Source organism: Oncorhynchus gorbuscha, linkage group LG12 (genome assembly GCF_021184085.1).
Source record: "Oncorhynchus gorbuscha isolate QuinsamMale2020 ecotype Even-year linkage group LG12, OgorEven_v1.0, whole genome shotgun sequence".
NCBI classification, from domain to species: Eukaryota; Metazoa; Chordata; class Actinopteri; order Salmoniformes; family Salmonidae; genus Oncorhynchus; species Oncorhynchus gorbuscha.
In genome coordinates, this window is record NC_060184.1 from 80,854,011 (window position 1) to 80,876,395 (window position 22,385).

The window sequence follows — 22,385 nt, forward strand, 5'->3', positions numbered from 1 at the left end:
TGCTGCAGTGGTTAGTGTGGATCGGCTTTAAGGTCTTTCCATCTGCCCAGAGAAGGCTCATCAGTGCATCAGTCACACAGGACTGCTGACCTCTACCTACCTCATGGGTTTCCCCCTAATCTCATTATTTTTATTTGGGTGGGTGCTGCTATGGTGACCAGTGAGCTGAGATAAGGTGGGGCTTTACCTAGCAGAGACTTGTAGATGACCTGGAGCCAGTGGTATTGGGAACGAGTGTGAATCGAGGGCCAGCCAACGAGAGCATACAGGTCGCAGTGGTGGGTAGTATATGGGAATTTGGTGACAAAACGGATGGCACTGTGATAGACTGCATCCAATTTGTTGAGTAGAGTGTTGAAATTTATTTTGTAAATGATATCGCCGAAGTCGAGGATCGGTAGGATGGTCAATTTACGAGGGTATGTTTGGCAGCAAGAGTGAAGGATGCTTTGTTGAAAAATAGGAAGCTTACTCTAGATTTAATTTTGGATTAGAGATGTTTAATGTGAGTCTGAAAGGAGAGTTTGCAGTAGTTGTCAACATACTCTAAGTTAGAACCGTCCAGAGTAGTGATGCTGGACGGGCAGGCAGGTGCGGGCAGCGATCAGTTGAAGAGCATGCATTTAGTTTTACTACCGTTTAAGAGCAGCTGGAGGCCACGGAAGGAGAGTTGTATGGCATTGAAGCTCATCTGGAGGGTTGTTAACACAGTGTCCAAAGAAGAGCCAGAAGTATACAGAATGGTGTCGTCTGCGTAGAGGTGGATCAGAGACTCAACAGCAGCAAGAGTGACATCATTGATGTAAACAGAGAAGAGAGTCGGCCTGAGAATTTAACCCTGTGGCACCCCTATAGAGACTGCCAGAGGTCCGGATAACAGGCCATCCGATTTGACATACTGAACTCTATTGGAGAAGTGGTTGGTGAACCAAGCGAGGCAATCATTTGAAGCTGTTGAGTCTGCCAATAAGAATGTTGTGATTGACAGAGTCGAAAGCCTTGGCCATGTCGATGAATACGGCTCCACAGTAATGTCTCTTATCGATGGTGGTTATGATATTGTCATGTCTTTACTATCATTAAATTGAAGACTTAATTTTTATCAAAGATTCTCTGTAATTAGTATTACGCGATCAAACTGATTAATTATGTAACTGTAATTAACTAGGAAGTCGGGGCAACAAGGAAAATATTCAGATTACAAAGTTATCATTTCCTAAAATAACTTTTCAGATATTTTTATATCTGATCCAATTAGTCTTCTGATTAATGAATTATTTACTTTAACTCACGTTAGTCTCATTCCAAACGTCGTAAATTGTTGTTCATTCCAAACGTCGTAAACCTAGTCTTCACTATGAGTCATCCATACATCAATTGTCTGAAATCATTTGTTTAATACTAACTAAGTAATTCACAGAAATGCATAAACAAAACAACAAAGTAAATATGGTTACATGAAATGATAGAATGCACCCCTAGTGGGCTAAACCGGCATGGCGACTTGTTAGACAAAAGGAGAAGTGGGGGTCGACTAAGAAGTCACTACAGAGTTGATAATTATAACAATTGAAATGCTAATCCTTTACACATGAACGATCACTCATTCGGGAACAATTGAAATCAATATATTTATTTAAACTCAGTGTGTCGTCTTGATCGCCGGTGAAAAGTTTGTTTCTTTTGTAGAATTGTCCGTCTCTCTCTCTCTGTCGTGGTTATGGTGGATAGTTCAGAGTGACATTCATTCATGTTTTTGTACAATGGATGTTTCGGCAGTTGTCGTTCTTCGCGTTCAATGATAGCGAATTCCTAGCTGCAGACTAGTAATTAATATCAAAGACTTGTTCTTATTCTGTAGGTATCGATAGTCTAAGTGTTTAACCACGTGGTATGGTTAAAAGATTCAGCAATGGTTTGTAACCTTTGTTCTCCCGTGATTGAGAGAAACATGGTCCACTGAGAATTTCTCAAAGTTGGGTTTTATTCGGAATTGCAGAAAAGGGGCTGTCCCAGAATGCCTGACCCTAACTGGGCTCATGGGCGGTCCTCTGATTTAGTTCAACTCAAAAGGGAATTGGAGTTTTTTCATTAAAGAGTCCAAAATCACATTACACAATTTTGCAAGCAGTATCATACTAACTCATTCATCTTATACAACAATTAGATGTAAACCTCATATATGAGGCTATTATATAAACAGCGTTATGGTAATGTGGCCGCACCGTCTCCCATGAGCTTCCCCAAGTTGTAAAAAACGGACCAATTCGTAGCTGGATTCTACGTTGTTCGGACCTCAAGTTCTGTGAGGTGGAAAAAATTCCTTTGTTCTCTATGAAACTTCACTCTATCTCTATACTGTGTGGCCATGAGGAGATCCTCAGGAATTTACGATCTCTCTCTGACCACAGCAGCCTAGTTGAAGTAGAAAAGGGGGAGGCAGGGAGAGGGGGATGGGGCTTGCTGTACCCAAAGAGGGCAACGTCATGACACTATCATTTAGGACTTTGAGGGTGGCTGAGGTGCACCCATGACCAGCTCTGAAACCAGATTGCATAGTGCAGAAGGTACGGTGAGATTCGAAATGGTCGGTAATCTGTTTGTTAACTTGGCTTTCAAAGACCTTAGAAAGGCAGGGTAGAATAGATATAGGTCTGTAGCAGTTTGAGTCTAGAGTGTCTCCCCCTTTGAAGAGGGGGATGACCGCAGCAGCTTTCCAATCTATGGGAATCTTAGACGATACGAAAGAGAGGTTAAACAGGCTAGTGATAGGGGTTGCAACGATTTCGGCAGATACTTTTAGAAAGAGAGGGTCCAGATTGTCTAGCCCGGCTGATTTGTAGGGGTCCAGATTTTTCAGCTCTTTCAGAACATCAGCTATCTGGATTTGGGTGAAGGAGAAGTGGGGGAGGTTTGGGTGAGTTCCTGTGGGGAGTGCAGGGCTGTTGACCGGGGTAGGGATAGCCAGGTGAAAAGCACGGCCAGCCATAGAAAAATGCTTATTGAAATTCTCAATTATTGTGGATTTATCGGTAGTGACAGTGTTTCCTAGCCTCAGAGCAGTGGGCAGCTGGGAGGAGGTGCTCTTATTCTCCATGGACTTTACAGTGTCCCGGAACTTTTTTTAGTTTGTACTGCAGGATGCAAATTTCTGTTTGAAAAAGCTAGCCTTAGCTTTCCTAACTTCCCTGAAAAGCTGAATATCACGGGGGCTATTCGATGCTAATGCAGAACGCCACAGGAAGTGTTTGTGCTTGTCAAGGGCAGTCAGGTCTGGAGAGAACCAAGTGCTATATCTGTTCCTGGTTCTACATTTTTTGAATGGAGCATGCTTATTTAAGATGGAGAGGAAGGCACTTTTAAAGAATAACCAGGTATCCTCTACTGACGGGATGAGGTCAATGTCATTCCAGGATACCCCGGCCAGGTCGATTAGAAAGGCCTGTTTGCTGAATTGTTTTAGGGAGCATTTGACAATGATGAGGGGTGGTGGTTTGACAGCAGACCCATTACGGATGCAGGCAATGGGCCAGTGATCGCTGAGATCTTGGTTGAAAACAACAGAGGTGTATTTGGAGGGCGAGTTAGTTAGGATTATATCTATGAGGGTGCCTGTGTTTACGGATTTGGGTTTGTACCTGGTAGGTTCATAGATCATTTGTGTGAGATTGAGGGCATCAAGTTTAGATTGTAGTTTGGCTGGGGTGTTAACTGGCATGTCCCAGTTTAGGTCACCTAGCAGCACGAGCTCAGAAGATAGACGGGGGGCAATCAGTTCACATATGGTGTCCAGGGCACAGCTGGGGGCAGAGGGAGGTCTATAGCAAGCGGCAACAGTGAGAGACTTGTTTCTGGAAAGGTGATTTTTTAGAAGTAGAAGCTCGAATTGTTTTGGTACAGACCTGGATAGTAAGATAGAACTCTGCAGGCTATCTCTGCAGTAGATTGCAACACCGCCCCCTTTGGAAGTTCTATCTTGGTGGAAAATGTTATAGTTAGGGATGGACATTTCAGGGTTTTTGGTGGTTTTCCTAAGCCAGGATTCAGACATGGCTAAGACATCCGGGTTGGCAGAGTGTGCTAAAGCAGTGAATAAAACAAACTTAGGGAGGAGGCTTCTAATGTTAACATGCATGAAACCAAGGGTTTTACGGTTACAGAAGTCAACAAATGAGAGGGCCTGGGGAGTGGGAGTGGAGCTAGGCACTGCAGGTCCTGGATTAACCTCTACATCACCAGAGGAACAGAGAGGAAGTAGGATAAGGGTACGGCTAAAGGCTGTAACAACTGGTCGTCTAGTGCGTTCAGAACAGAGAGTAAAAGGAGCAGGTTTCTTGGCACGATAGCATAGATTCAAGGCATAATGTACAGACAAAGGTATGGTAGGAAGAGAGTACATTGGAGGTAAACCTAGGCATTGAGTAATGTAGAGAGAGTTATAGTCTCTAGAGACATTTGAACCAGGTGATGTTATCGCATATGTGGGAGGTGGACCAACATGGCATATTAAGGTATATTGAGCAGGGCTAGAGGCTCTACAGTGAAATAAGACAGTAATCACTAACCAGGACAGTAATGGACAAGGCATATTGATATTAGGGAGAGGCAGCGTAGCCTAGTGGTTAGAGCGTTGGACTAGTAACCGGAAGGTTTGCGAGTTCAAACCCCCGAGCTGACAAGGTACACAATCTGTCGTCCTGAACAGGCAGTTAACCCTTTGTTCCCAGGCCGTCATTGAAAATAAGAATGTGTTCTTAACTGACTTGCCTGGTTAAATAAAGGTTAAAAAAATATTTAAAATAAATAAATAAATAAAACAATATATGGGCACGATTTGACCATTTTTAATGGTTCTATCCAAAATACAACCATTCAGTTCCAGTATGTTTCAGACAGGTTATAAGATCAAATATACATACACTATTCAAATCATTTCAATCACATTCAATTATTGTTTCGTGCATACAAGAATCTATGAACACATTGAGAAATACAAGTATAGTGGTTGCAGAGAGAGAGGGAGATCCATAGATCCAATCAAAAGTGCATCAGAAATAGTATCTCCAATGATGAAGTCATTCATGCTAATCATAGTATCCTACAGTAAATTTGGAAAACAATATCAGTTCAAGTATTGTATATATAAAAATGTTCTATATTTTAAATATTCTTATCATATTGTTGATGGTCATGAATGAGGATTTACAATTCTGGTCTTTCCTAAAAATTTCCCTGGTTTTCACAAATCCTGGTTGGAGGTTTCTGGATCTCCTGTTAATTCCCTTCTGATTCCAGGGATCTTCCACCCAGGATTCCTGGAAAACCGACAAAATGGAATTTTGCAACCCTAGTCACCAGTAAATTGAAGGACTCAAATGTTCTTGCGCTCGAGGACCTTCATCAGCGGGATCCAGTTGGAGCCCTTGGTTTTGCCCCAGTTTGACCTCTGCCTGTAACCTTTGAACTCTGTGGGCCCGTCATATTCGTCCGCCTCCGAGGTGATCTCCATCTTCTTGATCATCAGCTTCATCAGGTCGTGCTGCTTCTCCAGCACACTGGATATCTCCTTCAGTCTGTATGGGATTATATACATATATACACAGGATATCTCCTTCAGTCTGTATGGGATTATATAGATATATATATACACAGGATATCTCCTTCAGTCTGTTTTGGATTATATAGATATATATACACAGGATATCTCCTTCAGTCTGTATGGGATTATATAGATATATATATACACAGGATATCTCCTTCAGTCTGTATGGGATTATATATATATATATACACAGGATATCTCCTTCAGTCTGGAACATATAGAAACATGTTTGGTTTTATCAGTCTGACTGGCTTCTCAAGGTTTCCGCTTAGTTACAGTAGGAAGGCTCTCCTTGTTGCTCTGCTTAGTTACAGTAGGGAGGCTTTCCCTGTTGCTCTGCTTAGTTACAGTAGGGAGGCTTTCCCTGTTGCTCTGCTTAGTTACAGTAGGGAGGCTCTCCTTGTTCCTCTGCTTAGTTACAGTAGGGAGGCTTTCCCTGTTGCTCTGCTTAGTTACAGTAGGGAGGCTTTCCTTGTTGCTCTGCTTAGTTACAGTAGGGAGGCTTTCCTTGTTGCTCTGCTTAGTTACAGTAGGGAGGCTTTCCTTGTTGCTCTGCTTAGATACAGTAGGGAGGCTTTCCCTGTTGCTCTGCTTAGTTACAGTAGGGAGGCTTTCCTTATTGCTCTGTTTAGTTACAGTAGGGAGGCTTTCCTTGTTGCTCTGCTTAGTTACAGTAGGGAGGCTTTCCTTGTTGCTCTGCTTAGTTACAGTAGGGAGGCTTTCCTTGTTGCTCTGCTTAGTTACAGTAGGGAGGCTCTCCTTGTTGCTCTGTTTAGTTACAGTAGGGAGGCTCTCCTTGTTGCTCTGCTTAGGTACTGTCGCGGTTTTCATATGGTGAAGGAGAGTCGGACCAAACTGCAGCGTGTCGATTCCGATTCATGTTTATTTAAACAACGTAAACACGAATAAACACAAGCTCTACAAAACAATAAACGTAGTGAAAACCGAAACAGCCATAACTGGTGCAAACTGACACAGACTAAGGACATCAAGACACTCAGGACAATCACCCACAATACAACCAAAGAATATGGCTGCCTAAATATGGCTCCCAATCAGAGACAACGATAAGCACCTGCCTCTGATTGAGAACCACTTCAGACAGCCATAGACTCTCCTAGAACACCCCACTAAGCTACAATCCCACTAAACTACATACCACATACAAAAACCCATGTCACACCCTGGCCTGACCAAATACATAAAGAAAAACACAAAATACTTCGACCAGGGCGTGACAGTTACAGTAGGGAGGCTCTCCCTGTTGATCTGCTTAGTTACAGTAGGGAGGCTTTCCCTGTTGCTCTGCTTAGTTACAGTAGGGAGGCTTTCCCTGTTGCTCTGCTTAGTTACAGTAGGGAGGCTTTCCCTGTTGCTCTGCTTAGTTACAGTAGGGAGGCTTTCCCTGTTGCTCTGCTTAGATACAGTTGGGAGGCTTTCCCTGTTGCTCTGTTTAGTTACAGTAGGGAGGCTTTCCCTGTTGCTCTGCTTAGTTACAGTAGGGAGGCTTTCCTTGTTGCTCTGCTTAGTTACAGTAGGGAGGCTTTCCCTGTTGCTCTGCTTAGTTACAGTAGGGAGGCTTTCCCTGTTGCTCTGCTTAGTTACAGTAGGGAGGCTTTCCTTGTTGCCCTGCTTACTCTTAGTGTTAAGAGCATATATGAACTTAGTATGTTACTGTTGAGCACTTTCTTACAATTTGAGTTGCTTTTAAAAACGGGCAGAATGTAAAAAGCAACATTTGGTCAAATCTCCCTGTGCTGCATCTCTAGTCTATCTAACAGCACTGGTTTTTACATAAGACCACTAGAGGCAGCTCATGCACCATTTAGAACACTCCAGATCCCTGATTGTCTGTGTGTCTGTGTGTCTGTGTGTGTGTCTGTGTGTGTGTCTGTGTCTGTGTCTGTGTGTGTGTGTGTGTGTGTGTGTGTGTGTGTGTGTGTGTGTGTGTGTGTGTGTGTGTGTGTGTGTGTGTGTGTGTGTGTGTGTGTGTGTGTGTGTGTGTGTGTGTGTGTGTGTGTGTGTGTGTGTGTGTGTGACATACCTGTACTTCTGTCTGCGTAGTTCAGCCTCGACAGAGGTTGAATTTGATGAGTTGGTCATCAGACGAGTCTGCACTTCGTTTGTTTCTCCTTGACTCCAGAAATTAAGTATTGAGGCCTTTTGAAAGAAAGAACAAAGAACCATTGATTTCTCTAAAACCACAGTAAGTCCTATATACACACTATATACAGTATACTGTATATATACTGTTTATATGTGTGTATAATACACTGCTCAAAAAATAAAGGGAACACTAAAATAACACATCCTAGATCTGAATTATTGAAATATTCTTATTAAATACTTTTTTCTTTACATAGTTGAATGTGCTGACAACTTCATCACAAAATTATCAATGGAAATCAAATGTATCAACCCATGGAGGTCTGGATTTGGAGTCACACTCAAAATTAAAGTGGAAAAACACACTACAGGCTGATCCAACTTAGATGTAATGTCCTTAAAACAAGTCAAAATGAGGCTCAGTAGTGTGTGTGGCCTCCACCTGCCTGTATGACCTCCCTGGGCATGCTCCTGATGAGGTGGCGGATGGTCTCCTGAGGGATCTCCTCCCAGACCTGGACTAAATCATCCACCAACTCCTGGACAGTCTGTGGTGCAACGTGGCGTTGGTGAATGGAGTGAGACATGATGTCCCAGATGTGCTCAATTGGATTCAGGTCTGGGGAATGGGCGGGCCAGTCCATAGCATCAATGCCTTCCTCTTGCAGGAACTGCTGACACACTCCAGCCACATGAGGTCTTGCATTGTCTTGCATTAGAAGGAACCCAGGGCCAACTGCACCAGCATATGGTCTCACAAGGGGTCTGAGGATCTCATCCCGGTACCTAATGGCAGTCAGGCTACCTCTGGCAAGCACGTGGAGGGCTGTGCGGCCCCCCAAAGAAATGCCACCCCACACCATGACTGACCCACCGCCAAACCGGTCATGCTGGAGGATGTTGCAGGCAGCAGGACGTTCTCCACGGCGTCTCCAGACTCTGTCACGTCTGTCACATGCGCTCAGTGTGAACCTGCTTTCATCTGTGAAGAGCACAGGGCGCCAGTGGCGAATTTGCCAATCTTGATGTTCTCTGGGAAATGCCAAACATCCTGCACGGTGTTGGAGTGTAAGCACAACCCCCATCTGTGGACGTCGGGCCCTCATACCACCCTCATGGAGTCTGTTTATGACCATTTGAACAGACACATGCACATTTGTGGCCTGCTGGAGGTCATTTTGCAGGGCTCTGGCAGTGCTCATCCTGCTCCTCCTTGCACAAAGGCGGAGGTAGCGGACCTGCTGCTGGGTTGTTGCCCTCCTACGGCCTCCTCCACGTCTCCTGATGTACTGGCCTGTCTCCTGGTAGCGCCTCCATGCTCTGGACACTACACTGACAGACACAGGAAACCTTCTTGCCACAGCTCGCATTGATGTGTCATCCTGGATGAGCTGCACTACCTGAGCCACTTGTGTGGGTTTTAGACTCCGTCTCATGCTACCACTAGAGTGAAAGCAACCTCTTTCTCTACATTGATTTAGACACCAATGGAGATTAATCTACATATCATTCACATATAGTGGGATGGTGGAGGGTGACATTAATCTACACATCATTCACCTGTAGTGGGATGATAGAAGGTGAAGACTGTTTCATTTTCCCCAGTAGGATGATAGAAGGTGAAGACTGTTTCAGTTTCCCCAGTAGGATGATAGAAGGTGAAGACTGTTTTAGTTTCCCCAGTAGGATGATAGAAGGTGAAGACTGTTTCATTTCCCCCAGTAGGATGATAGAAGGTGAAGACTGTTTCATTTCCCCCAGTAGGATGATAGAAGGTGAAGACTGTTTCATTTTCCCCAGTAGGATGATAGAAGGTGAAGACTGTTTCATTTTCCCCAGTAGGATGATAGAAGGTGAAGACTGTCTCATTTTCCCAAATAGGATGGTAGAAGGTGAAGACTGTTTCATTTCCCCCAGTAGGATGGTAGGTGACCGATGTTTTCGCAAATGTTTTCTTTCGTACGAGTGTAAAAATGCATTGAAAACACAGGGAGCACTGATTTATCCACCTCAAATGGTGATCAAGCTTGTTTTGTGTCTCTCTTACCACCACCAGGTAGAGGGTTGCAAAATTACGGTAACTTGACCTAAATTCTGGTTGAAAGATTCTGGATCTCCTGCTTATTCCTGATTTATGGAATTTCTTAATCGGTATTTTTGGAAAACCTGGGAATTATAAATATATTACCGACAGGAGCCATACCCACCTTGGAGCACTTGCGGTTGGGGTAGATGGTGAAGAATGACTGGTCTACTCTCTTCAACAACCAGTACGGCATCTTTTCCTCCAGATTGGTGTGGAGCTCGATCTGACATGGAAATAAATCAATGCCTTCAGTCAACAAAATCAGCAAGTATGGCATTTTGTTATATTGAAGACTTTAAGAAAGGTTTTGGGAATAGTTGTAGGTCTATGATTGGGTACAGTATGATGAGGAAGGGATATTGAACCCAATCAGAACAACCTTACAATACACTTCAGTGACGAATGTCTAAAGGAATTTTCTAAATTGAGGACTTTGAGGAACGATGCAACACAACGAACAAGAATCCATTAGATGTTGTGTATGGTGTCTGTAATGTTATCTTCACAAAAGGATGAGTGTCAGCTACACACCTGCATGGCTATTCTCTTCAGACCTGCGGTTCTCTTTACCTCAGCGATGTCTCCGACTGCCAAACCGATCTACAACACGTAGGTTAGCATTTTTAGTCATGAATGTTGTTCTGGAGGCAACTCTGCAGAATGGTCACTTAGCTGGCACGGCCACAAAGTCATACAAACCTTAACTTTAACCACACTGCACACTCTAATGCCTAACCTTAACCTTAAATGATTACCAAAAAGCTATTTTATTAAAATTTCTTTAAATTTTTACATTATAGACAATTTTTACTTTGCAGCTGGCCCACCTAGCCAAAATAGCTCAGTTTTGCCTCCAGGACAAGACACATCACAATAAACCTTCCTACAACACTATCAGGTTCGAAGGTAAGACCCAATTGCAGACTATGTCGAAGTAACAATGTATCATGACAATGCGAGACCCAGATGCAGACACAGGAGGCAGATGGTTGGAGTCGTACAATGTTTAATCATCCAAAGGGAGTAGGCAAGAGACAGGTTAAAGGTCAAAACCAGATCAGAGTCCAGGAGGTACAGAGTGGCAGACAGGCTCGTGGTCAAGGCAGGCAGAATGGTTAGGCAGGCGGGTACAAAGTCCAGAAAGAGGCAAGGGTCGAAACCAGTAGGACTAGAAAAAGGAGAATAGCAAAAAGCAGGAGAACGGGGAAAAACGCTGGTTTACTTGGAAACATACAAGATGAACTGGTACAGAGAGACAGGAAACACAGGGATAAATACACTGGTACAGCGAGACAGGAAACACAGGGATAAATACACTGGTACAGAGAGACAGGAAACACAGGGATAAATTACACTGGCACAGAGAGACAGGAAACACAGGGATAAATACACTGGCACAGAGAGACAGGAAACACAGGGATAAATACACTGGTACAGAGAGACAGGAAACACAGGGATAAATACACTGGTACAGAGAGACAGGAAACACAGGGATAAATTACACTGGCACAGAGAGACAGGAAACACAGGGATAAATACACTGGCACAGAGAGACAGGAAACACAGGGATAAATACACTGGTACAGAGAGACAGGAAACACAGGGATAAATACACTGGTACAGAGAGACAGGAAACACAGGGATAAATACACTGTTACAGAGAGACTGGAAACACAGGGATAAATTACACTGTCACAGAGAGACAGGAAACACAGGGATAAATACCATGGCTGATAATAAGCGACACCTGTAGGGGGTGGAGACAATCACAAGGAGCAGGTGAAACAGATCAGGGCGTGACACAATGTTTATTACAACAACAGGGTCAGGCAAACCACAGGTCAAGGCAGGCAGGGGTCGATAATCCAGAGTAGTGGTGCGAAGGTACAGGACGGCAGGTACGCTCAGGAAAGGCTCAGGAAAGGTAGGCTCGGGAAAGGCTCAGGAAAGGCTCAGGTAAGGTAGGCTCAGGAAAGGCTCAGGAAAGGCTCAGGAAAGGCTCAGGAAAGGTAGGCTCAGGAAAGGCATGAATGGTCAAAACCGGGAAAAACAGGAACGTTAGGTAAGACAGGAGCAGGGGTGAAAACCGCTGGTAGGTTTGAAGAACAAAATGAACTGGAAACAGACAAACAGAGAACACAGGTATAAATACACTGGGGATAATGGGGAAGATGGGCGACACCTGGAAGGGGGGTGGAGACAATCACAAGGACAGGGGAAACAGATCAGGACGTGACATACACACTCAAATAAGAACCATCTTTCCTGTGAAATGTGGGGCTGCATTTCAATAATCTGAAGTAGCTTTCTCGCCTCATCTCCTTCCATTCATCAACACAGATCTAAGGTCCTTACCTTACAAGAAGAGGAAGCAATTTTGGACAGTTGAGATGGACCAGGGGTGTCAAGGTATATTCTATGGAGGGGCCGTGTGTGTGCTGTTTTTTATTATTTTCTTTCAATTTGTGTCTAATTAAAACATAACTAGGTGATGGGAGTTCCAATCATGTACAAGGGAGGAGTGAAAACCCTCAGAGATTCGTCCCTCCAGTGAATGAGTTTGACACGCTTTAGATCATGGAGATGCTTACCATCATGTTCATCAGCAGGATCGGCATGAGGATGACAAACACCACAAACATATAGAAAGTGAGGAAGGGAAATGGAAGTTTGTTGTCTAGGTATATGTCCAGAATGTTGCTTTGGTAATTCAGTTCTCCAACCATCATCACAAAGATCTGGACCCCAGACAGGTCCAGTCGCTCGAACTCTTTCTGAAACAACAAAAGAGAGAAAGAGAAATGGGATGACATGGAACATGGCAGAGGACTTAAAACAGATCTTAGTTCCATCTCAGATATCTTTGTTGATTTTTTTAAATGACAAATTACCTATGTAAGCCTTATGAAGGGTTTATGAAGGTGTCATTAGGCCTTATAGGGCATCTGCACTTCCTGATTTGGCCTTGTTTTTCATCAATAAATAATCAATAATAATAAATGTTAGCAGCCATGACTGAAGGCAAACAGGAGTTGTCTTGGGGGTGTGGTTTGATATGGGGGTTTGATATGGGGGTTTCTTGGGTGTCTTTGCCATTCAATCACAACGAAGAGCAGTAGTAGGTACAGCGAGGTAAACTAAACTAGCTTTTCCATGGAGAGAATGAAGTTTTGAAGTTGAGGACTTCTCCCCTCCTGACTGACCTGCCACCTCAAGATGGTCAGTTCTATGTGTAAGCTAAAGCCTGTATGGACCTTGTGTTTAGCCAAGCTGACAGCAGCTAGCTAGCATAGCTTGGTGATAGCTGCAGCTGGCTATACTATGATAACGCAGCACTCCGGGCCAAGGGCACAACGGCCACTGGCCACAAAAGGCATGGATTTTTTTAGGGGCATTACGGCCACACAAATGGGATGCCGCTGTGAAATTCTGTCAAATTGTGAATGAGAGACTGATGTTGTGTGTGCAGCCCGAGCAAAAAAACTAACCAGAGCTCATGCCTTTCAAGCAACTGTTTTCAAATTATCATCAGAGTCGCATCATGGAGCCTTACATTGTATCAAAAATCAAAACATATAGCCCAACGTTTGTAAAACAACTAAAGTTACATAAATAACTCTCAATTAAGCATATAGGAGTACCTATGTTTTTGTTAACCACTCAACACATAATATAGCCTTATGTGCACACTTCCTCAAATCGTTTGGAGGAAATAACCTTTCTACTTTATAAATGTGGGATCGGTGTCCCTTCCACGGGACAGCTAATGCGATTATCATGAGGTTATAAATAACAAGAACATTTCCCAGGACACAGACATGTCTGATATTTGCATAAAGCTTAAATTATTGTTAATCAAATTGCATTGGCCAATTTACAGTAGCTATTACAGTGAAATAATACCATGCCATTGTTTGAGGAGAGTGCACACTTTTGAACAAGAAAAGTTATTAAGAAACAAATTAGGCACATTTTCAGCAGTCTTAAAACAGCATTTTGAACAGAAATGCAATGGTTCATTGGATCAGTCTGAAACTTTGCACATACACTGCTGCCATCTAGTGGCCAAAATCTAAATTGCAACTCAACTGGGCTGGGAAAATACATTATGGCCTTTCTCTTGCATTTCAAAAATGATGGTACAAAAGAACAGTTGTTTTTTTTCTTTGTATTATCTTTTACCAGATCTATTGTGATATATTGAACAACATTCTTTTCACATGGTCATAAACTTCAAATTGGTTTCTTTCAAATGGTACCAAGAATATGCATATCCTTGCTTCAGGGCCTGAGCTACAGGCAGTTAGATTTGGGTCCTGAGCTACAGGCAGTTAGATTTGGGTCCTGAGCTACAGGCAGTTAGATTTGGGTTTTGTCATTTTAGAAGAAAAGGACCACTATTTTTGATGTGTCTTCTCACCTGATTGAACATGAGGGCATGGAAGACCAAGGACCACTATTTGTGATGTGTCTTCTCACCTGATTGAGCATGAGGGCATGGAAGACCAAGGACCACTGTTTGTGATGTCTCTTCTCACCTGATTGAACATGAGGGCATGGAAGACCAAGGACCACTGTTTGTGATGTCTCTTCTCACCTGATTTGAGCATGACTGTTTGTGATGTGTCTTCTCACCTGATTGGATGGAAGACCAAGGACCACTGTTTGTGATGTCTCTTCTCACCTGATTGAACATGAGGGCATGGAAGACCAAGGACCACTGTTTGTGATGTGTCTTCTCACCTGATTGAACATGAGGGCATGGAAGACCAAGGACCACTGTTTGTGATGTGTCTTCTCACCTGATTGAGCATGAGGGCATGGAAGACCAAGGCAAACGCCAGCATCAGAAAGAAGAAAAGCAGTAGGATTTTCCACAATGTCTTCGCAATCTCGTTAAACATCACCACGTAAATCCCAAAGTGCTCAAACCTGGCAAGAGGAAACACAGGAAGGATTTGAATAACATATGATACTTACAATATTCAAAAAACAAAGTAAAATAGTTTTTTTATTGTCAGTCTACACCAGAGGAATGTCAGCTACATTGTTTAGACAGTTGGTAAAAAACCTTTGCAGATAGAAGAGGAAGCTAATCCAGGATTGAAAGACTGCCATCGCCCCAGCCTGCCAGTACCAAGACCCCTCAACGTTGAAATTCAGGGGGATGACGAAGAGAAGAGAGGAGATGGCCACGGTCCAGTCCTGATAGTTAAAGGGATCCTTGAAGTAAGTCAAACGCTATTGAGAGAAAACAAGAGAATGTCAGGTATACGTCTGAAACTCTACATTTTTAGAATGAGCCTTCAATTGACTTTATTGCAAGACAAACAAAACTTTACCTAAGTTAAGTGAGAATTCAAATAATGGAGCCTATTGAAAATATATTTTTGGGGATGTTGTATTAGCCCAATTGATCACACATGGATGAACTGACAATATATCACTGTTTAACCAGCGGTTTCTTTATAAAAGCCTTATAACTCTTTTTGACGGAAACAAAAAATAGCAACTAGCAAGTTACAGGAAGTACAGTGCCTTGCGAAAGTATTCGGCCCCCTTGAACTTTGCGACCTTTTGCCACATTTCAGGCTTCAAACATAAAGATATAAAACTGTATTTTTTTGTGAAGAATCAACAACAAGTGGGACACAATCATGAAGTGGAACGACATTTATTGGATATTTCAAACTTTTTTAACAAATCAAAAACTGAAAAATTGGGCAGCAGTCACCAGTAACCTGTATCTTTAAAGTTGTAAAGTTCCTATTTTGGCACATTTGTACTGTGATAACACGTTTAAATAAGAGACCCCCCCCCGAACCATCACGAGCGACGCGTCTGTATGTCTGCCTGGAGACGTTACTGAAGGTCTACCTGGTGGTACATCTGCGTCACTTCCTTCCCCATGGAATAAATGTTCATCACCAGCACCATCACCATGCAGCTGGACAGGAAGGAACCTTGCTGTGGGTCAAAGGTTGTCAGATTTAAAGGAGAAGTTTACCCAAAATCAAATAAACTTCCAAGTGATTCCATGTATTGCAACTAGTTCAGTGGAGTTTGTGCCTCCCCCCCTCTCTCCCTGGATTGCAGGACGACGGGTCATGTGACACGTTATTGGAAGCAGACTCCACTCTGCTCTGTTGTCAGTGAATACCTGATTCACAAATCAGCAAACTGTGGACAGATTCATTGTTTTATCGAAAGCGTACGGCCAAATTAGCTATTTTTTTGTTGTAAAAAAGTACCATCGGTTTTGAGTCAGGATATGTGTACAGTACTTTTCCACCTAAAACATTTGCGATTATTTTGCGTAGCTGACTGCCACAACAGTGGAGATGGGTCACAACTGAGCATGTGTGACCTCGTGGGGTAAACTCTGGTCACGATTTTGCCCTTAAATGAAGCTTGATGCCACAGTTTTATTTGGTGGGAGAAGGAGCTGGCTCGAAGGTTGATAGAGTCCGGCCTATCGCCATGTCAAGTTAGTTATGTAAAGCGGAAAAAGAGACAGTAGCAAGAGCAGGCTGGTGTTTGGTCCCTGGTTGTACTTTATACAGGAAATCAAGGGAAGAAGGTCCCAAAAATGTAACCCTTCTCTGGTAAAAGATACATAGAGATGCAAAAAGATGGTTAGTAGCAATTAGAAATAGCAAATACGATGTACAAACCACTGCAGACAACATTACATTGCTGCGTTGTGTTTAGTACGCTCTTCAGCGACGATGCATGTGAACTAACTCTCTGCTGCGGCAGTCAGCTACATTAAATAACAATACAAAATAATCACAAATATTTTAGGTGGAAAATTACAAAACTTGTCTAAAGGCACACCTGCTGTGTTCCCTTTATGGTGCAATACATTCAACCAGAGACCTGTGGGCCCTAATCAGAGACCAGAGATCTGTGGGCCCTAATCAGAGACCAGAGACCTGTGGGCCCTAATCAGAGACCAGAGACCTGTGGGCCCTAATCAGAGACCAGAGACCTATGGGGCCTAAAAAGAGACCAGAGACCTATGGGGCCTGACCAGAGATCTTTGGGGCCTGACCAGAGACCTATGGGGTCTGACCAGAGACCTATGGGGTCTGACCAGAGACCTATGGGGCCTGACCAGAGACCTATGGGGTCTGACCAGAGACCAGAGACCTGTAGGCCCTAATCAGACACCAGAGACCTGTGGGCCCTAATCAGAGACCAGAGACCTGTGGGCCCTAATCAGAGACCAGAGACCTGTGGGGTCTGACCAGAGACCTATGGGGTCTGACCAGAGACATATGGGGTCTGACCAGAGACCTATGGGTCTGACCAGAGTCCTGCAGGCCCTGACCAGAAACCTATGGGTCTAACCAGAGACCTGCGGGCCCTGACCAGAAACCTATGGGTCTAACCAGAGACCTGCGGGCCCTGACCAGAAACCTATGGGTCTGACCAAAGTAGTGCACCATATAGTGAACAGGGTGCCATTTCGAACCCAGACAATGATCTGGTCAACAAGGTCACATGACTGTATCCTCCTCCTTCTGGGGAATAAGAGATGTGTGATGACATCACCCTGATATGCATCCCAAATGTCGCCCTATTCCCTATATAGTGCACTACTTAGAGACAGTTGCAATGTACTGTATGAATCAATTCAATAACCTGCAACTTTGACTATACTTTCTATAGCAGCATTTCCCAAACGTGGTCCTGGGGTACACATTTAGGTTTTGTTGCCCTAGTCTTGATGAGGTGGTTAGGCTATTGGAATCAGACGTGTTGTGCTCGGGAATCAAAATGTGCGACCCTTTGGGTCCCCAGGACCAAGTTTGAGAACCTCGCCTAGAGCAATGTGTTGTTTATATAGCGTAGTACTAGCGAATGCATAATGAAAATCACTTCCCTTCAACTGCTTGACCACTAGACCTATACTAAGGCACGGTATGAGAATCATCTCATTTTTATTCCCCTTCGTAAATTGATACTGGCCAATCCTTGATGGCAAGGTCTCACCCCCCATGCACTCGCTTTCTTTTGTTTGTTAATAACACAATGCATCTGCTCCTTTCATTACAATTTCTCCTAACACACACACACACCATTACAGCCGAGCCCACAGCACCTGGCGTTTAACAGCCATGCAGCCAGTATTAGTGTACAGTACCTCTCTGAAGGAAATGGGCACCATGGTGACAGCTGTGGTGTTGTCAGGGCCGGTGTAGTCCAGGCTGGGTCTCAGGCTCACTATGAGGTGGGTGAGAGGAAGCAGACCCAGCAGGTACACGAACAGGTTCAGAAGGTGGGCAGCGCTCCCGTAGGCCACCCTGGAGTCAGGAAATAGAAGAATCATAAAAGCCTAATGGGCCCTGGTCGAAATCAGTGTACTGTTTAGCAGGGGTTGTAACCGGTTCAGGGAGCAGCACCAAAAACTGGAACAAAATTCAAGGAACAGAAACGGAACCTGGAACAAAAGTAATCCATACTGTTCTGGAACAGAAATGTTATTTTTAAAGGCTTTTGATCCGGTCAACAACATTATTTAATGCTACCGAGTTTGTGCTGCTACCTTGTTGTCTTGATTCCGTGTTGTTGTCATGTTGTGTTTCTACCATGCTGTGTTGTCATGTGTTGCTGCCATGCTGTGTTTTGTCTTAGGTCTCTCTTTGTGTAGTTTTGTGGTGTCTCTCTGGCCGTGATGCATGTTTTGTCCTACATTTTTATTTTTAATCCCAACCTTCGTCCCGTAGGTGGCCTTTTGCCTCTTGGAGGCCGTCATTGTAATTAAGAATTTGTTTTAAATAAAAGTTAAATACAAATAAAGTAAAAAGTTCCAGGCAGTTTTTTCTACTCACACAGAAAATGCAACAAAGCGAAGCCAGTGTCTGCCTGCAAGTTAAACATCTTTGCCAGAGTGTGTGAGCCCCTCCCCCTCTGAAGCATAGACTACTGTAGCCCCTCCCCCCTCTGAAGCGTAGACTACTGTAGCCCCTCGCCCTCTGAAGCATAGGCTACTGTAGCCCCTCCCCCCTCTGAAGCATAGGCTACTGTAGCCCCTCCCCCTCTGAAGCATAGACTACTGTAGCCCCTCCCCCTCTGAAGCATAGGCTACTGTAGCCCATCCCCTCTGAAGCATAGGCTACTGTAGCCCCTCCCCCTCTGAAGCATAGACTACTGTAGCCCCTCCCCCTCTGAAGCGTAGACTACTGTAGCTCCTCCCCCTTCTGAAGTGTAGGCTACTGTAGCCCCTCCCCCTCTGAAGCGTAGACTACTGTAGCCCCTCCCCCTCGGAAGCGTAGACTACTGTAGCCCCTCCCCCTCTGAAGCATAGGCTACTGTAGCCCCTCCCCCTCTGAAGCATAGGCTACTGTAGCCCCTCCCCGCTCTGAAGCGTAGACTACTGTAGCCCCTCCCCCTCTGAAGCATAGGATACTGTAGCCCCTCCCCCTCTGATGCATAGGCTACTGTAGCCCCTCCCCCTCTGAAGCATAGACTACTGTAGCCCCTCCCCCTCTGAAGCGTAGACTACTGTAGCCCCTCCCCCTCTGAAGCATAGGCTACTGTAGCCCCTCCCCCTCAGAAGCGTAGACTACTGTAGCCCCTCTCACCTCGGAAGCGTGGACTACTGTAGCCCCTCCCCCCTCGGAAGCGTGGACTACTGTACTGACATTAGAATTGTGATTCAGAAGATGGGGAGAGATTTTTTATTAGCTAGAGAAGAATGGATTAACATTTTCAATGCTAGTTAAGGATACTATAGGCCTAGTTTATTAACTACAAAAAGGTGAGATGTATTTTTAATTCTGGTGCCGCTCTGCACACACAAGCTTTTTAGCTAGCTAGCTCAAAGGACATTCAAAGTTCCTCCTTACAAGCCACTCTTCCTAGATATAATTCTGTGGACCTAATTCAGATAATGCCTGTCATAACAAGGTGCCCAGCGCTTCAAGCCTCCCCCTCAATCCAATCTCGCACCATAGGCTACAATTGTTTGTCCATCACACATGTTAACAACTAGCTTACCTGCTCGATCCGCAATGATTTGTGAAGTAGTTTAATGGGCTAAATTTTTTAAAAACAAACATGATTTTACAGGACTGATATAAACTTTTTGGGTGGTTCGAACCGGTTCAGAACTTTATGTTGCTGGCCGGAACAGTGGAAAGGAACTTAACAAATTATGGTTCTGTTTAAAATGAAACGATTGTGAAATAATTTCGGTTCCAACCCTTTGCTATACAGAATAGGGTCCTAGGGTAGCCTAGTGGTTAGAGCGTTGGACTAGTAACCTGACAAGGTACAAATCTGTCGTTCTGCTCCTGAACAGGCAGTTAACCCACCGTCATTGAAAATAAGAATTTGTTCTTAACTGACTTGCCTAGTTAAATAAAGGTTTTTAAAAAATTACTCTAAATACTGACCACTTCATCTCCAGGTATTTCTTGCAGACAGGGTGTGAGAGGAGCTCTATGCGGTTGTATTTCACCATGGCCTGAGAGAGAGAATAAAAAGTTGGTGAGTATTTGGATCATTGTATGTAAAAAATAATCTCTCTCTTACTAAAACAGTTAACTCTAGCACACTGGTGATCTTGATGCTTCCAACAGCTAATGGATATTTTGTACACCAACGTTTCTGTCCCAATAGACCTTCACCAGGCTGTTTTACAGAGAGGTGAAACCACGCTCTCGTTAGAACTCTCGCTGCCACAGGAGCTCAGTGTTCTGAACAGTACAGGTTTGCTTTTACACTAAATCTACAATAGAAGCTGAGGTAATATAAAAAATAGTCTAATGTACTCGTAGTGTTCTTACATTCAGGGTGGCCAGAGGCTGGATCTTCAAGCCTTTGTCTACCTTTGCATGCTTCGTCAGTGCTATTGGAGCCTGAAGCCACTGGAAATTGTAGTCGATCTACACAAAAGAAAGAAAACAACATTTTCAAATTGTAAGAAACGTTCACAGACTTGTATTTATTTTTTACCTGAAATCGTACAGTAGGGTTGCAAAATTCCAGAATGTAACCCAAAATTGTTCAGGTTTTCCATGAAATTCTGGGATATTTCTGGAATCTAGAGGGAATACGCAGGGAAATAGGGAATCCTCCAACCAACATTTCTGTAAAACCAGGGAATTTTGCCTCCCTAGTATTAAGTGCATATGGTAGAATATACTCACATGGTAGAATATACTCACATGGTAGAATATACTCACATGGTAGAATAGAATATACTCACATGGTAGAATATACTCACATGGTAGAATATACTCACATGGTAGAATAGAATATACTCACATGGTAGAATATACTCACATGGTAGAATATACTCACATGGTAGAATATACTCACATGGTAGAATAGAATATACTCACATGGTAGAATATACTCACATGGTAGAATATACTCACATGGTAGAATATACTCACATGGTAGAATATACTCACATGGTAGAATAGAATATACTCACATGGTAGAATATACTCACATGGTAGAATATACTCACATGGTAGAATATACTCACATGGTAGAATATACTCACATGGTAGAATATACTCACATGGTAGAATATACTCACATGGTAGAATATATATCACATGGTAGAATATACTCACATGGTAGAATATACTCACATGGTAGAATATACTCACATGGTAGAATATACTCACATGGTAGAATATACTCACATGGTAGAATATACTCACATGGTAGAATATACTCACATGGTAGAATATACTCACATGGTAGAATATACTCACATGGTAGAATATACTCACATGGTAGAATATACTCACATGGTAGAATATACTCACATGGTAGAATATACTCACATGGTAGAATATACTCACATGGTAGAATATACTCACATGGTAGAATATACTCACATGGTAGTCAGGACTTCTGGTATCGTCGTCTGATTCTCTGATGCAGCGATCCAGAAGGTACTTAACAGGTACAGGGAGATGAGGTGAAATCACCTGGTTAACCTCCTGGTTAAACTAATGGCCACTTGGGATTTTCCTCCACGTTTATGTATTTGTAACAGTCAATGCACAAGCATATTATCATTAAACCCTTATTTTATCAACTAAGTTGACTGAAAACTTGAACTTCTAGTTTTCAGCAATCACATGGGTGGTATAATATATTTGTTCTCAGGACACCCATTACATCAAATCAAATGTTACTTTGTAAAATACAGTAGGCTACATGTTACTCTCATTTCTCAATATATTTCTTCCTTCGCCGACTTAAAAAAAAAAGTTGAGGCTCAAACGTACCTTATGATGTCATAAGGTGAATGCACCAATTTGTAAGTCGCTCTGGATAAGAGCGTCTGCTAAATGACTTAAATGTAAATGTAAACGTATCCTCACTAACCCCTATTTTACCAAGAAAGTTGGAGCAAACCTTGCAAGACTCTGGCAGCAAGTCAACCAGGTCCAACACTGGACAACGATGGCCACCATCACGTTTGAACATACTCAGGATGTGAGTACATCTGTAAAACACAAACAACAAACACATACACATGAACATGTCTTTATCTGGAGGGTCTGTGATCCTCTCCTTGTGATTGGACCAGGAGAAACCCATGGCAGAGAATCCCAG

The 22,385-nt window shown here is 43.4% G+C and overlaps 1 protein-coding gene across 2 annotated transcripts in view; it reads right to left on the reverse strand.

Moving 5' to 3' along the window:
• Positions 1-4,835: 4,835 nt before the first annotated feature.
• Positions 4,836-22,385, reverse strand: part of LOC123991436 (transient receptor potential cation channel subfamily A member 1-like) — an 86,745-nt gene continuing 69,195 nt past the window's right edge. For both annotated transcript variants that reach the window (XM_046293048.1, XM_046293047.1), the window contains 13 exons: positions 22,185-22,275; positions 21,659-21,718; positions 20,591-20,689; positions 20,198-20,268; positions 17,944-18,103; positions 15,672-15,761; positions 14,866-15,035; positions 14,597-14,726; positions 12,386-12,568; positions 10,326-10,394; positions 9,916-10,017; positions 7,647-7,762; positions 4,836-5,573 (listed from right to left, as the gene is read on the reverse strand). In XM_046293048.1, the coding sequence (XP_046149004.1) occupies positions 5,372-5,573; positions 7,647-7,762; positions 9,916-10,017; positions 10,326-10,394; positions 12,386-12,568; positions 14,597-14,726; positions 14,866-15,035; positions 15,672-15,761; positions 17,944-18,103; positions 20,198-20,268; positions 20,591-20,689; positions 21,659-21,718; positions 22,185-22,275 (1,543 nt within the window). In that variant the 3' untranslated portion in view covers positions 4,836-5,371. The remainder of the gene's footprint in view (positions 5,574-7,646; positions 7,763-9,915; positions 10,018-10,325; positions 10,395-12,385; positions 12,569-14,596; positions 14,727-14,865; positions 15,036-15,671; positions 15,762-17,943; positions 18,104-20,197; positions 20,269-20,590; positions 20,690-21,658; positions 21,719-22,184; positions 22,276-22,385) is intronic.